The 14,029-nt window shown below is 43.4% G+C and overlaps 1 protein-coding gene across 1 annotated transcript in view; it reads right to left on the bottom strand.

Annotated features, from left to right (window-relative positions):
* Positions 1-201: 201 nt before the first annotated feature.
* The window catches only part of LOC139369636 (voltage-dependent calcium channel gamma-4 subunit-like), a 31,310-nt gene continuing 17,482 nt past the window's right edge, over positions 202-14,029 (bottom strand). Inside the window, exons 2-4 of the mRNA XM_071108900.1 lie at positions 1,848-1,931; positions 934-1,074; positions 202-743 (exon numbers count right to left, since the gene is read on the bottom strand). Of these exons, the coding sequence (XP_070965001.1) occupies positions 202-743; positions 934-1,074; positions 1,848-1,931 (767 nt within the window). The remainder of the gene's footprint in view (positions 744-933; positions 1,075-1,847; positions 1,932-14,029) is intronic.

The following is a 14,029-nucleotide window of genomic DNA, read 5'->3' as shown; positions in this document are numbered from 1 at the left end:
TCCAAACGAATACAGACGGCAATTTGTTAAACCAAAGAAAAGAGCACACTCCATCATATAAACTATGACCTTTCAACATGGAAGATGGTCTGGGTATTGTAGCTGCAACAATGATCCTGGGTCTTGTGCTGTCCAGCTGTTTCCTTTACAGTTTTGTGAAGTCTCCTGTATCCTTCCAAGTTCAGAGATGCGTTCCAACTCTCACACGGGAGTCGTTCTCCTGTTCACACCCTCCTTCAGATCTTTCTGGAAGCAGTTGTGGACCTGCAGGAAGCTTGAGTCACGCTCTGGACTACAGTAACCAGCTATCCCACTTTTCATAGTGTCCCTGCTGAGGGCGTACATGGAGATCCCACCCATGGGCATCCCAAAGCTTGCTCCACTTCCTACGCCTGCTCCCCCTCCTCCTCCCATCTTCACCCCGACGGGTGAGGTCTCTCGGGACGGGTCGGTGGAGCGGGAACTGGAACGTCGCCGCCGGTAACGGTAACTAGGGATACGGGAGTAGGGCGAGGTGGTTTTGATGAACTCACGCCTCGCCCGGCACCGCGTCTCCTTGTTCTTCTCGATGTAGATGTTGACAGCGAGAACGCCGACGGACTCGGCCACGATGAAGGACAGAGCTCCGAAGTAGAAAGACCAGCCGTATCCATAGCTGCCCTTATTGTTCTCGTCCTTCTTGTCGCTGGGGTCACCGGCATTACTGGAGATGTAGACGATGATGCCGATGATGTTGCTTAGACCTGAGGAGATGCATAGAGAGGTAGAAATGAGAGGTGCTTGGAGGGCCTTGCCCATACAGTAGCTTAGTGTTTTCAAAAGTACATACAGTATATGTAAAATTAGTGGGTAATGTCTACTCCAAGGCAATGCTAAATATGCAGGGAATGGCCACCATTGCAATATTATTAATAGCTGTGTGACGTCACCTACCTGCAGCCACAAACAGGATGCCGGCGCTGAGCAGGATGTTGTTCCTACTGCTGTAGATCCTCCCAGCCCCGACACACAGTCCTCCCAGCAACAACAAGATGTTGCTCAGGATGGGGAAGAGGCTGGAGGCCCGCACTATACCTGTATAGTACACAGCAGTTAGGATGGTTAGCATGTTTGCAATGTTAGCATGACTACATCATTAGTATGTTTAGGATGATTAGCATGTTTCAGCATTAGCACATTCAGCATCGTCACTAACTCTGTACATTTTCTGCTGTTATTGCATTATGGATGTACAGAGAAGTGTGCTAGTACTTTTAACATTGTTGTTAACGCACCATTTTGGCTGCTATTGCATTACATGCATGTAGCCAAATGTAAAGGACAAGACATTTTTGGCATCATCACTAACACACAGTTGAAACTATGACACAAGCCATTTTTTCTTAGTTCTTAGCCTTGTTTTAGAAATATATATTTTTAAGGTTGTTGCCAATACACAGCAGGCCATGTGCTAGCAGCGGTTAGCACACCCTAAATTTCTATTTATTTTTTATACTTACGTACAGTATATTTAAAACCAAATACTTTTAGACTTACTCAAGTAGTATTTTAACTGGGTGACTTTTACTTGAGTCATTTTCTAGTTACGTAACTTTACTTTTACTCAAGTCTATATAAACTCAGCACTTATGCCATCGGTCTCTCCATAGCTCCAATTACTGTCATGACATCATGCTGTTATGGACCAGGGGCAAGGGAGTATTGACAGATAAAGCACACCTTGTCCAGTGACTACCATTGAGTATCTATGGGCAACCATTGAGTATCTATGGGCATTGTGTGCTTTTACACACTATGATAAAGGATGAAAAGACATCTGGATGTGGTGGCGGGAGACAAGCACTTACGTAAGATGTATTCCGAGCTGTCTGTGTCATAGTTGTTATCTTCTGGGAAGTGATTGATCCGAAGACAGCTTCCTTTGTTGATCCCTGTGGAGTCCAAAGAACCACAGAAGGTCTTGTTAGAAAAGAGTGCACACTTCACAGAGAAGGGTCGAGACGTTGATTCCAGCTCATGCAGGTTAGTGGACATTTGAAACATGGCTAATGATTTTTATACAGTACCAGTCAAAAGCTTGGACACACCTACTCATTAAAAGGGTTTTTCTTTATTTTTACTATAATAGTGAAGACATTAAAACAATGAAATAACACATATGGAATCATGTAGTAAACAAAAAAGTGCTAAACAAATCCAAATATATTTGAGATTCTTCACCGCATTCTCTCAACCAGCTTCATGAGGTAGTCACCTGGAATGCATTGCATTTAACAGGTGTGCCTTGTTAAAAATAATGTATTTCCTTCTTAATGCGTTTGAGCCAATCAGTTGTGTTGTGACAAGGTAGGGGTGGTCTACAGAAGATAGCCCTATTTGGTAAAAGACCAAGTCCATATTATGACAATAACAGCTCAAATAAGCAAAGAGAAATGACAGTCCATCATTACTTTAAGACATGAAGGTCAGTCAATGCAGAACATTTCAAGAACTTTAAAAGTTTCTTCAAGTGCAGTTGCAAAGAACATCAAACGCTATGATGAAACTGGCTCATGAGGACCGCCACAGGAAATTAAGACCAAAAGTTACCTCTGATGCAGAGGATAAGTTCATTAGAGTTACCAGCCCCAGAAATTGCAGCCCAAATAAATGCTTCAGAGTTCAAGTAACTGACATCTCAACATCAACTGTTCATAGGAGACTGCGTGAATCAGGCCTTCATGGTCAAATTGCTGCCTAGAAACCCCTACTAAAGGACACCAATAAGGAGGAGAGACTTGCTTGGGCCAAGAAACCAGAGCAATGGACATTAGACCGGTGGAAATCTGTCATTTGGTCTGATGAGTCAAAATTTGAGATTTTTGGTTCCAACCGCCCGTGTCTTTGTGAGACGTAGCGTAGATGAACAGATGATCTCCGCATGTGTGGTTCCCACCGTGAAGCATGGAGGAAGAGGTGTGATGGTGCTTTGCTGGTGACACTGTCAGAGATTCATTCAGAATTCAAGGCACACTTAACCAGCATCGTTACCACAGCGATACGCCATCCCATCTGGTTTGCGCTTAATGGGACTATCATTTGTTTTTCAACAGAACAATTACCCAAAACACACCTCCAGGCTGTGTAAAGGGCTATTTGACCAAGAAGGAGAGTGATAAGTGCTGCATTAGATGACCTGGCCTCCACAATCACCTGACCTCAACCAAATTGAGATGGTTTGGGATGCAGAGTGAAGGAAAAGCAGCCAACAAGTGCTCCGTATATGTGGGAACTGCTTCAAGACTGTTGGAAAAGCATTCCAGGTGAAGCTGGTTGAGAGAATGTCAAGAGTGTGCAGTGCTGTCATCAAGGCAAAGGGTGGCGACTAAAGAATATAAAATATATTTTGATTTGTTTAACACTTTTTTGGTTACAACATGATTACATGTGTTGTTTCATGTCTTCACTATTATTCTACAATGTAGAAAATAGTAAAAAAATAAGATAAACCCTTGAATGAGTTGGTGTCTCCAAACTTTTGTGTGTGTGTGTGTGTGTGTGTGTGTGTGTGTGTGTGTGTGTGTGTGTGTGTGTGTGTGTGTGTGTGTGTGTGTGTGTGTGTGTGTGTGTGTGTATGTATGTTAAACAATCTGCATCAATGCTCAGTTTGAGTTAACAGTCATGTACAGAGTTGCAGGTGCGATTGCAGGGCACAGTGAAAATCTTAGGCTTCGAGCTCCAACACGCAGGGGAGCAACAGGAGAAAGAATGTCCATAGGGGGAGTAGCAGGTAAGGTAAGTGAGAGTTGAGACAACACTACGCAACAACACTATACTAATCCAATGGTTGTACATGAACAATGTCTGCTCATTAGAATAAAAAAATAAAGGGAACACTTAAACAACACAATGTAACTCCAAGTCAATCACACTTCTGTGAAATCAAACTGTCCACTTAGGAAGCAACACTGATTGACAATAAATTCCACATGCTGTTGTGCAAATGGTATAGACAACAGGTGGAAATTATAGGCAATTAGCAAGACACCCCCAATAAAAGAGTGGTTCTGCAGGTGGTGACCACAGACCACTTCAGTTCCTATGCTTCCTAGCTGATGTTTTGGTCACTTATGAATGCTGGCGGTGCTTTCACTCTAGTGGTAGCATGAGACGGAGTCTACAACCCACACAAGTGGCTCAGGTAGTGCAGCTCATCCAGGATGGCACATCAATGCGAGCTGTGGCAAGAAGGTTTGCTGTGTCTGTCAGCGCAGTGTCCAGAGCATGGAGGCGCTACCAGGAGACAGGCCAGTACATCAGGAGACGTGGAGGAGGCCGTAGGAGGGCAACAACCCAGCAGCAGGACCGCTACCTCCGCCTTTGTGCAAGTAGGAGCAGGAGGAGCACTGCCAGAGCCCTGCAAAATGACCCCCAGCAGGCCACAAATGTGCATGTGTCTGCTCAAACGGTCAGAAACAGACTCCATGAGGGTGGTATGAGGGCCGATGCCCACAGGTGGGGGTTGTGCTTATAGCCCAACACCGTGCAGGACGTTTGGCATTTGCCAGAGAACACCAAGATTGGCAAATTCACCACTGGCGCCCTGTGCTCTTCACAGATGAAAGCAGGTTCACACTGAGCACATGTGACAGACGTGACAGAGTCTGGAGAAGCCGTGGAGAACGTTCTGCTGCCTGCAACATCCTCCAGCATGACCGGTTTGGCGGTGGGTCAGTCATGGTGTGGGGTGGCATTTCTTTGGGGGGCCGCACAGCCCTCCATGTGCTCGCCAGAGGTAGCCTGACTGCCATTTGGTACCGAGATGAGATCCTCAGACCTCTTGTGAGACCATATGCTGGTGCGGTTGGCCCTGGGTACCCCTAATGCAATACAATGCTAGACCTCATGTGGCTGGACTGTGTCAGGTCTGGGAGGAAATCCCTCAGGAGACCATCCGCCACCTCATCAGGAGCATGCCCAGGCGTTGTAGGGAGGTCATACAGGCACGTGGAGGCTACACACACTACTGAGCCTCATTTTGACTTGTTTTAAGGACATTACATCAAAGTTGGATCAGCCTGTAGTGTGGTTTTCCACTTCAATTTTGAGTGTGACTCCAAATCCAGACCTCCATTGGTTGATACATTTGATTTCCATTGCTAATTTTTGTGTGATTTTTGTTGTCAGCACATTCAACTATGTAAAGAAAAAAGTATTTAATAAGAATATTTCATTCATTCAGATCTAGGATGTGTTAATTTAGTGTTCCCTTTATTTTTTTGAGCAGAGTATTATATCTCATGTCATGTCACAGTGGAAGTGAAGCTAAAATGGCTCCCAATACTCAATGCACTTCTGTGTTGAGCTGTAAAGTCTTAGAGATTGCAGTTGTGTCATACATTGGGGTTTCTTAATTGTCATAATTAAAAATAACAATACAAATGTATTGCCAAAGAAGACATGCCTATTATAATGCAGACTATTTTGTTACCCCACTGATTTTACAAAACAAACAATTTAACCTGTGAATTATTAATTTATATAAAATGATTGTCAAATCTGCAAGGGACATTTTCTATCACTGCCAGGAAATGATGTATTCTAGTGGTTAGGGTGTACCACAGTTAGACAGTCCATTTTCAATATACACCTCCCACCACTAGGGGCAGCAGCGGCCAGACCAGGTGATTTTTAAGTGCCAACAGGGTTAAGAAAGAGTAATTGCTTACAGGCAGGGGTTGGAACCAAAACATTTTTTCCAATCATTTCGTTCTGAACAGAACCATATTTTTTTCCCTTTTCCGTTCCACTGTTCCACCCTGTAAAATAAAGTTCTGAACCGGTTCTAACCCCACACAAGTGATGGTTTATATTGTTCCTTTCTGTTCCTTTTTAAACCTCTGATTTGTTTGCATTTAGCTCAACATTAAATTAATTCACCAATCAGTGAGGATAAAGCAGCTTGCTATGGAGTGTGATGGACAGACAACTGTAGGGCTTGAGATGACAACTGAAATTTTGTGTATTGGGAAAGAGCGAGAGTGGTTGGAGGAGGCTTGGCTTGAAGAGCTTATTGACATGCATTATCTGTATTAGGCCCACAGAATTATACATTCAGAGGAGCGGCTTCTATGGAGGAACTTTGAATGTCTTTGAACTTCAGAGAGTTGGCTAAACGTTCAACCCGAGCGAGCTAGCTAAGAAGCTGTGTGTGCAGAGCGGCACCAGAATTAAAAACACATCTTATCACTTTGTAGTTAATAAATCCAATGTGAAACGTGATAACATTAGTATCCTTAACTAGCATTGAAAAAGTTAATTCTAATGAAATAAATAACTTCAACCTAATTTCTGAATCCCGCTTGTAACGTCAGAAGGCTACAGTAGCTTTGGAAGGGGAGGGGCGGGTAGCCTGCACAAGCGCACACACATTGGCAGAAATGTTCAGCTGGCACGTAGACACCTGAGTGACAGAGTAAGGGCTTTGTTGCATTTTTTTGTGGGACTGCAAAAAAATGGCCGGAACGTAAAACTTTGTTACATGCGCCAAATACAACAGGTAGACCTTACTGTGAAATGCTTACTTACAAGCCCTTAACCAACAATGCAGTTTTAAGAAAATAGAGTTAAGTAAATATTTACTACATAAACTAAAGTTTAAAAAAAGTTTAAAAATAACTCAATAAAATAAGAACAATTAGGTTATATACAAGGGGTACCGGAACCGAGTCAACGTGCAGGGGTACAGGTTAGTCAATGTAATTTTTTTACATGTAGGTAGGAGTAAAGTGATTATGCATAGATAATAAACATCGAGTAGTATTGGGGATTTCCCAATACCTATACTGTTTTCTTCAAATATTTCTACGACAGTAGCAGCAGTGTAAAAACAAAAGAGGGGGGTGTCAATGCAAAGATTTCAGGTGGCCATTTGATTAATTGTTCAGCATTCTTATAGCTTGGGGGTAGAAGCTGTAAAAGAACGTTCTTAACTGGTTCCCAAGCTTTAAAAAGAACGGTTCTGTTCCCAGAAGAGTATAGATCACTTTTGTTCTCGGTTCTGATTCTGTTACTACAAATGTTTTATTTTCTGTTCTGTTCCCTGAACTGGTTCCAACTCTTGCTTACACGTACAATTGAAGTCAGAAGTTGACATACATTTAGGTTGGAGTCATTAAAACTAGTTTTTCAACCATTCCACAAATGTCTTGTTAAAACTATAGTTTTGGCAAGTCATTTAGGACATCTACTTTGTGCATGACAAGTCATTTTTCCAACAATTGTTTACAGACAGATTATTTCACTGTATCACAACTCCAGTGGGTCAGAAGTTTAAATACAATAAGTTGACTGTGCCTTTAAACAGCTTGGAATATTACAGATAATTATCTCATGGCTTTAGAAGCTTCTGATAACCTAATTGACATCATTTGAGTCAATTGGAGGTGTACCTGTGGATGTATTTCAAGGCCTACCTTCAAACTCAGTTCCTCTTTGCTTGACATTATGGGAAAATCTAAAGAAATCAGACCTCAGAAAAAAATTGTAGACCTCCACAAGTCTGGTTCATCCTTGGGAGCAATTTCCAAACGCCTGACGTTACCATGTTCATCTGTACAAACAATAGTACGCAAGTATAAACACGATGGGACCACGCAGCTGTCATACCGCTCAGGAAGGAGATGCGTTCCGTCTCCTAGAGATGAACGTACTTTGGGGTGAAAAGTGCAAATCAATCCCAGAACAGCAAAGGACCTTGTGAAGATGCTGGAGGAAACAGGTACACAAGTATCTATATCCACAGTAAAACGAGTCCTATATCGACATAACCTGAAAGGCCGCTCAACAAGGAAGAAGCCACTGCTCGAAAACCGCCATAAAAAAGCCAGACTACGATTTGAAACTGCACATGGGGACAAAGATCGTACTTCTTGGAGAAATTTCCTCTGGTCTGATGATACAAAAATATAACTGTTTGGCCATAATGACCATCGTTATGTTTGGAGGAAAAGGGGGGATGCTTGCAAGCCGAAGAACACCATCCCAAACGTGAAGCACGGGGAAGGCAGCATCATGTTGTGGGGGTGCTTTGCTGCAGGAGGGACTGGTGCACTTCCCAAAATAGATGGCAACATGAGGACAGAAAATTATGTGGATATATTGAAGCAACATCTCAAGACATCAGTCAGGAAGTTCAAGCTTGGTCGCAAATGGGTCTTCCAAATGGACAATAACCCCAAGCATACGTCCAAAGTTGTGTCAAAATGGCTTAAAGTCTAGGTATTGGAGTGGCCATCCACAAAGCCCTGACCTCAATCTTATAGAACATTTGTGGGCAGAACTGAAAAAGCGTGTGCGTGCAAGGATGCCTAAAAACCTCACTCAGTTACACTAGCTCTGTTTTTTTTATTTCACCTTTATTTAACCAGGTAGGCTATTTGAGAACAAGTTCTCATTTACAACTGCGATCTGGCCAAGATAAACAAAAGCAGTGTGACACAAAACAACTGAGTTACACATGGAATAAACAAGCGTACAGTCAATAACAATATAAAAAAAGAGTCTATATACAGTGTGTGCAAATGGCGTAAGGAGGTAAGGCAATAAAGACCATAGTAGCGAAGTAATTACAATTTAGCAAATTAACACGAGTGATAGATGAGCAGATGATGATGTGCAAGTAGAAATACTGATGTGCAAGAGAGCAGAAAAGTAAATAAAAACAATATTGGGATGAGGTAGGAAGATTGGGTGGGCTATTTACAGATGGGCTATGTACAGCTGCAGTGATCGGTTAGCTGCTCAGATAGCTGATGTTTAAAGTTAGTGAGGGAAATACAAGTCTCCAGCTTCAGCGATTTTTGTAATTTGTTCCAGTCACTGGCAGCAGAGAACTGGAAGGAAAGGTGGCCAAATTAGGTGTTGGCTTTGGGGATGACCAGTGAAATACACCTGTTGGAGCGTGTGCAACGGGTGGGTGTTGTTGTTATCATGACCAGTGAGTTGAGATAAGGCGGAGCTTTACCTAGCATAGACTTATAGATGACCTGGAGCCAGTGGCGATGAATATGTAGCGAGAGCCAGCCGACTAGAGCATACAGGTCGCAGTAGTGGGTGGTATAAGGGGCTTTGGTAACAAAACGGATGGCACTGTGATAGACTGCATCCAGTTTGCTGAGTATTGGAAGCTATTTTGTAGATGACATCACCAAAGTCGAGGATCGGTAGGATAGTCAGTTTTACTAGGGTAAGTTTGGCAGCGTGAGTGGAGGCTTGTTGCGAAATACCGATTCTAGATTTGATTTTGGATTGGAGATGTTTAATATGAGTCTGGAAGGAGAGTATACAGTCTAGCCAGACACCTAGGTATTTGTAGTTGTCCACATATTCTAGGTCTGAACCGTCCAGAGTAGTGATGCTAGTCAGGAGGGCGGGTGCGGGCATTGAACGGTTGAAAAGCATGCATTTGGTTTTACTAGCGTTTAAGAGCAGTTAGAGACCAGGGAAGGAGTGTGGAATGGCATTGAAGCTCGTTTGGAGGTTAGTTAACACAGTGTCCAGAGAAGGGCCTGATGTATACAGAATAGTGTCGTCTGTGTAGAGGTGGTCAGGGAATCACCCGCAGCAAGAGCGACATCGTTAATATATACAGAGAAAAGAGTCAGCTCCTCTGTCAGGAGGAATGGGCCAAAATTCACCCAACTTATTGTGGGAAGCTTGTGGAAGGCTACCCGAAACGTTTGACCCAAGTTAAACAATTTAAAAGCAATGCTACCAAATACTAATTGAGTATGTAAACTTCTGACCCACTGGGAATGTGATGAAAGAAATAAAAGCTGAAATAAAGAATTCTCTACTATTATTCTGACATTTCACATTCTTAAAATAAAGTGGTGATCCTAACTGACCTAAGACAGGGAATTTTTTACAAGGATTAAATGTCAGCAATTGTGAAAATTGAGTTTAAATGTATTTGGCTAAGGTGTATGTGAACTTCTGACTTCAACTGTAGGTGCAAGTGATTGACAGGCAATGGTGGAGTGAGAGGTAAATTGAGTAGCCTCCCATCCCGGAAGGGTTTTCCTGTGTTTGTTTGGACACTTTTAATTTGATATGCCCGTTTGTTTATTTTTTTAGATTGCCGTTTAGGTCACTATCTGTGAACATTGAAAAACTGCTTGTGCTGGCAGATCAAGCTTAACCTGAACCCTGGCGAGTACACAGTCTGCCATAAAGACACATGCATTGCTTAACTGACTTTCATGTGAAATGCACACATTTATATCAGATTATGAATGACTTAGGTAAACTTTGGTCCCCTAGACGTAGCAAGCTTAGTTTCACCTCCATATTTGAAACCAACCGAGGACAGGAAAGTCAGTCTGCACACTCACAAAAGAGTTCTGATGTTCTTCAGCCCCAAGGCACCTTCCATTGAAAGAGTTTGACTCTTGGTTAAGAAAATGTTCTCTGCACTTTTAAGGGAATAAAACATGGCGGTGACATGAATATTGAAACGTTTCTCACTTTTCCACTGAAACTGCTGCCTCAACCAGAGGTTGGGAAGTCAAGTGTGCGAATGAACAGAGACTTACTTCACGCTTGGACTTAATTCACTCTAAAACTGATAATCATTTATGAGACAAGATAGTCATGTAAACATGCCTTTTAAGTGATTTATTTGTCTGTGTGTGGTGATTCTATTTTTCTATGACTGGTATCTCTAAGGCACATTTGTATTCTTCCCCTCTAATCAGGAACTGATTCAGGACACCAGGTGAGTGGAATCTATGGGCAATCAGTGCATTTAATAGCTAACCGGACTATGGCATTGAACCTTTTTTACACTGCCTCTATGCAAACTCACTGGACTCTACCCACACTGACACACACAACACACTCTCCACATACACTGCTGCTACTTTGTTTGTTATCTATCCTGATTGCCTCGTCACGTTTACCCCGACCTACATATTCCCTCAACTACCACTACCTAATTTGCTCCCAAGTGGCGCAGCGGTCTAAGGCAGTGCATCTCAGTGATAGAGGCGTCACTACAGACCCTGGTTCGCTTCCAGGCTGTATCACAAGTGATTAGGAGTCCCATAGCACAGTTGGCCCCGCATCCTCCGGGTTAGGGTTTGGCCGGGGTAGGCAGTCATTGTAAATAATAATTTGTTCTTAACTGACTTGACTAGTTAAATAAAGGCTCAATAAATAAAATCAAAAATACCCCTGCACATTTATTCGGTACCAGGACTCCTTGTATACAGCATAATTATTATTATTTATAGTGTTACTATTTATATTTGAAAATGTTCTTACTTTTTAACTCCTTTGTGGGGAAAGGGCTCGTAAGCATTTTGCGGTACGGAGCAACTACCACCAAACAGTCTCCACTGTCACAATGGAAATCAATGAGAAAGCTACGACCAGGACACCCAACTTAGAAGGTACTGAGAGACCCCTAAAACGCCTCCAAAATGGACCCCCTGGTCTGGGCACAACCCCCACATTGTGGACCACTGCCCCAGACACCCCCTGGGCCCAAAAGCAGCCAACACTCCAATTTAAAACTCACATAAAACAGCTGGAGTGCACCGCTCTCTAACACATTGTATAGCCCATGGGAGAACAGTGACAGAGTCACCCAACAGCACTGGAAAAATAGAAAAACACCTCACAGGAACAAAACTCTGGGCTGGTTACAACCCCAACATAGGAGACTTCTACCTCCTATAGCCCCAGAACTCTAACCCACACTCACGAGGAACCAAGGCCAACAGAACACAACAAGAGCCCACCGCTCTCTATTGCTACAATGGAAGTCTATGGGAAAATCGATAACATAGACGGCTGAATTCACAGACATCCTAAGAACTTCAAAATACTTCCAAAATGGACCCCCTGGTCTGGGCACTTATGGTATGGTACATGGTAAACCACTGCCCCCAAACACCCCCTGGGCCTGTCTGTAGTCAGCTCTGATGTGAGTACCCCCAATAGCTGTCTGTAGTCAGCTCTGATGTGAATACCCCAAATAGCAGTCAGCTCTTTTTATTTTTTTTTATTTTTTTTTTATTTCACCTTTATTTAACCAGGTAGGCTAGTTGAGAACAAGTTCTCATTTGCAACTGCGACCTGGCCAAGATAAGGCATAGCAGTGTGAACAGACAACACAGAGTTACACATGGAGTAAACAATTAACAAGTCAATAACACAGTAGAAAAAAGGGGAGTCTATATATACATTGTGTGCAAAAGGCATGAGAAGGTAGGCAAATAATTACAATTATGCAGATGTAAAGGTAGAGATATTGGTGTGCAAAAGAGCAGAAAAATAAATAAATAAAAACAGTATGGGGATGAGGTAGGTGAAAATGGGTGGGCTATTTACCAATAGACTATGTACAGCTGCAGCGATCGGTTAGCTGCTCAGATAGCAGATGTTTGAAGTTGGTGAGGGAGATAAAAGTCTCCAACTTCAGTGATTTTTGCAATTCGTTCCAATCACAGGCAGCAGAGAACTGGAACGAAAGGCGGCCAAATGAGGTGTTGGCTTTAGGGATGATCAGTGAGATACACCTGCTGGAGCGCGTGCTACGGATGGGTGTTGCCATCGTAACCAGTGAACTGAGATAAGGCGGAGCTTTACCTAGCATGGACTTGTAGATGAGCTGGAGCCAGTGGGTCTGGCGACGAATATGTAGCGAGGGCCAGCCGATTAGAGCATACAAGTCGCAGTGGTGGGTGGTATAAGGTGCTTTAGTGACAAAACGGATGGCACTGTGATAAACTGCATCCAGTTTGCTGAGTAGAGTGTTGGAAGCAATTTTGTAGATGACATCGCCGAAGTCGAGGATCGGTAGGATAGTCAGTTTTACTAGGGTAAGTTTGGCGGCGTGAGTGAAGGAGGCTTTGTTGCGGAATAGAAAGCCGACTCTTGATTTGATTTTCGATTGGAGATGTTTGATATGGGTCTGGAAGGAGAGTTTAGAGTCTAGCCAGACACCTAGGTACTTATAGATGTCCACATATTCAAGGTCGGAACCATCCAGGGTGGTGATGCTGGTCAGGCGTGCGGGTGCAGGCAGCGAACGGTTGAAAAGCATGCATTTGGTTTTACTAGCGTTTAAGAGCAGTTGGAGGCCACGGAAGGAGTGCTGTATGGCATTGAAGCTCGTTTGGAGGTTAGATAGCACAGTGTCCAAGGACGGGCCGGAAGTATATAGAATGGTGTCGTCTGCGTAGAGGTGGATCAGGGAATCGCCCGCAGCATGAGAAACATCATTGATATATACAGAGAAAAGAGTCGGCCCGAGAATTGAACCCTGTGGCACCCCCATAGAGACTGCCAGAGGACCGGACAGCATGCCCTCCGATTTGACACACTGAACTCTGTCTGCACTCTGATGCGAGTACCCCCAATAGCTGTCTGTAGTCAGCTCTGATGTGAATACCCCAAATAGCAGTCAGCAGTCAGCTCTGATGTGAATACTCCAAATAGCAGTCAGCTCTGATGTGAGTACCCCAAATAGCAGTCAGCTCTGATGTGAGTACCTCCAATAGCTGTCTGTAGTCAGTTCTGATGTGAGCACCCCCAATAGCTGTCTGTAGTCAGCTCTGATGTGAGCACCCCCAATAGCTGTCTGCAGTCATGACATAGACTATTTCCCTCTGGCTCATAGTGAATGTCAGCTCAGGTGTTAATTACATTTACAAGTCAAGTGTAATGCGTTTGTCGACAATCCCGGTCAAGCTGATCTCAAATAGCTGTTGTAATGACAGCCTGGCTACTGAGCATGGAGAGAGAGAGAGAGAGACCAAGTTACCCAGACTGCACTGGTCTCTCTGGGCCTCCCAACGCCTCTGTATTTGTCTCGGTCTTTCTTACTGATAATATGGGATTGAAGAGACACACACTCCTCAATGCTTGTAGTGGGTCAGAAGCCATTCATTGCAATTGAAATGACTGGTTAGGGTGTTCAACTCAGGGATGCAGACTGGTGAGGGTCCAAAAATAACTTTTTTTTTTGCATGCAAAACATCTG

This window comes from Oncorhynchus clarkii, chromosome 17 (genome assembly GCF_045791955.1).
Source record: "Oncorhynchus clarkii lewisi isolate Uvic-CL-2024 chromosome 17, UVic_Ocla_1.0, whole genome shotgun sequence".
Taxonomy (NCBI): Eukaryota; Metazoa; Chordata; class Actinopteri; order Salmoniformes; family Salmonidae; genus Oncorhynchus; species Oncorhynchus clarkii.
This window is presented reverse-complemented; position numbering and strand designations above follow the sequence as displayed.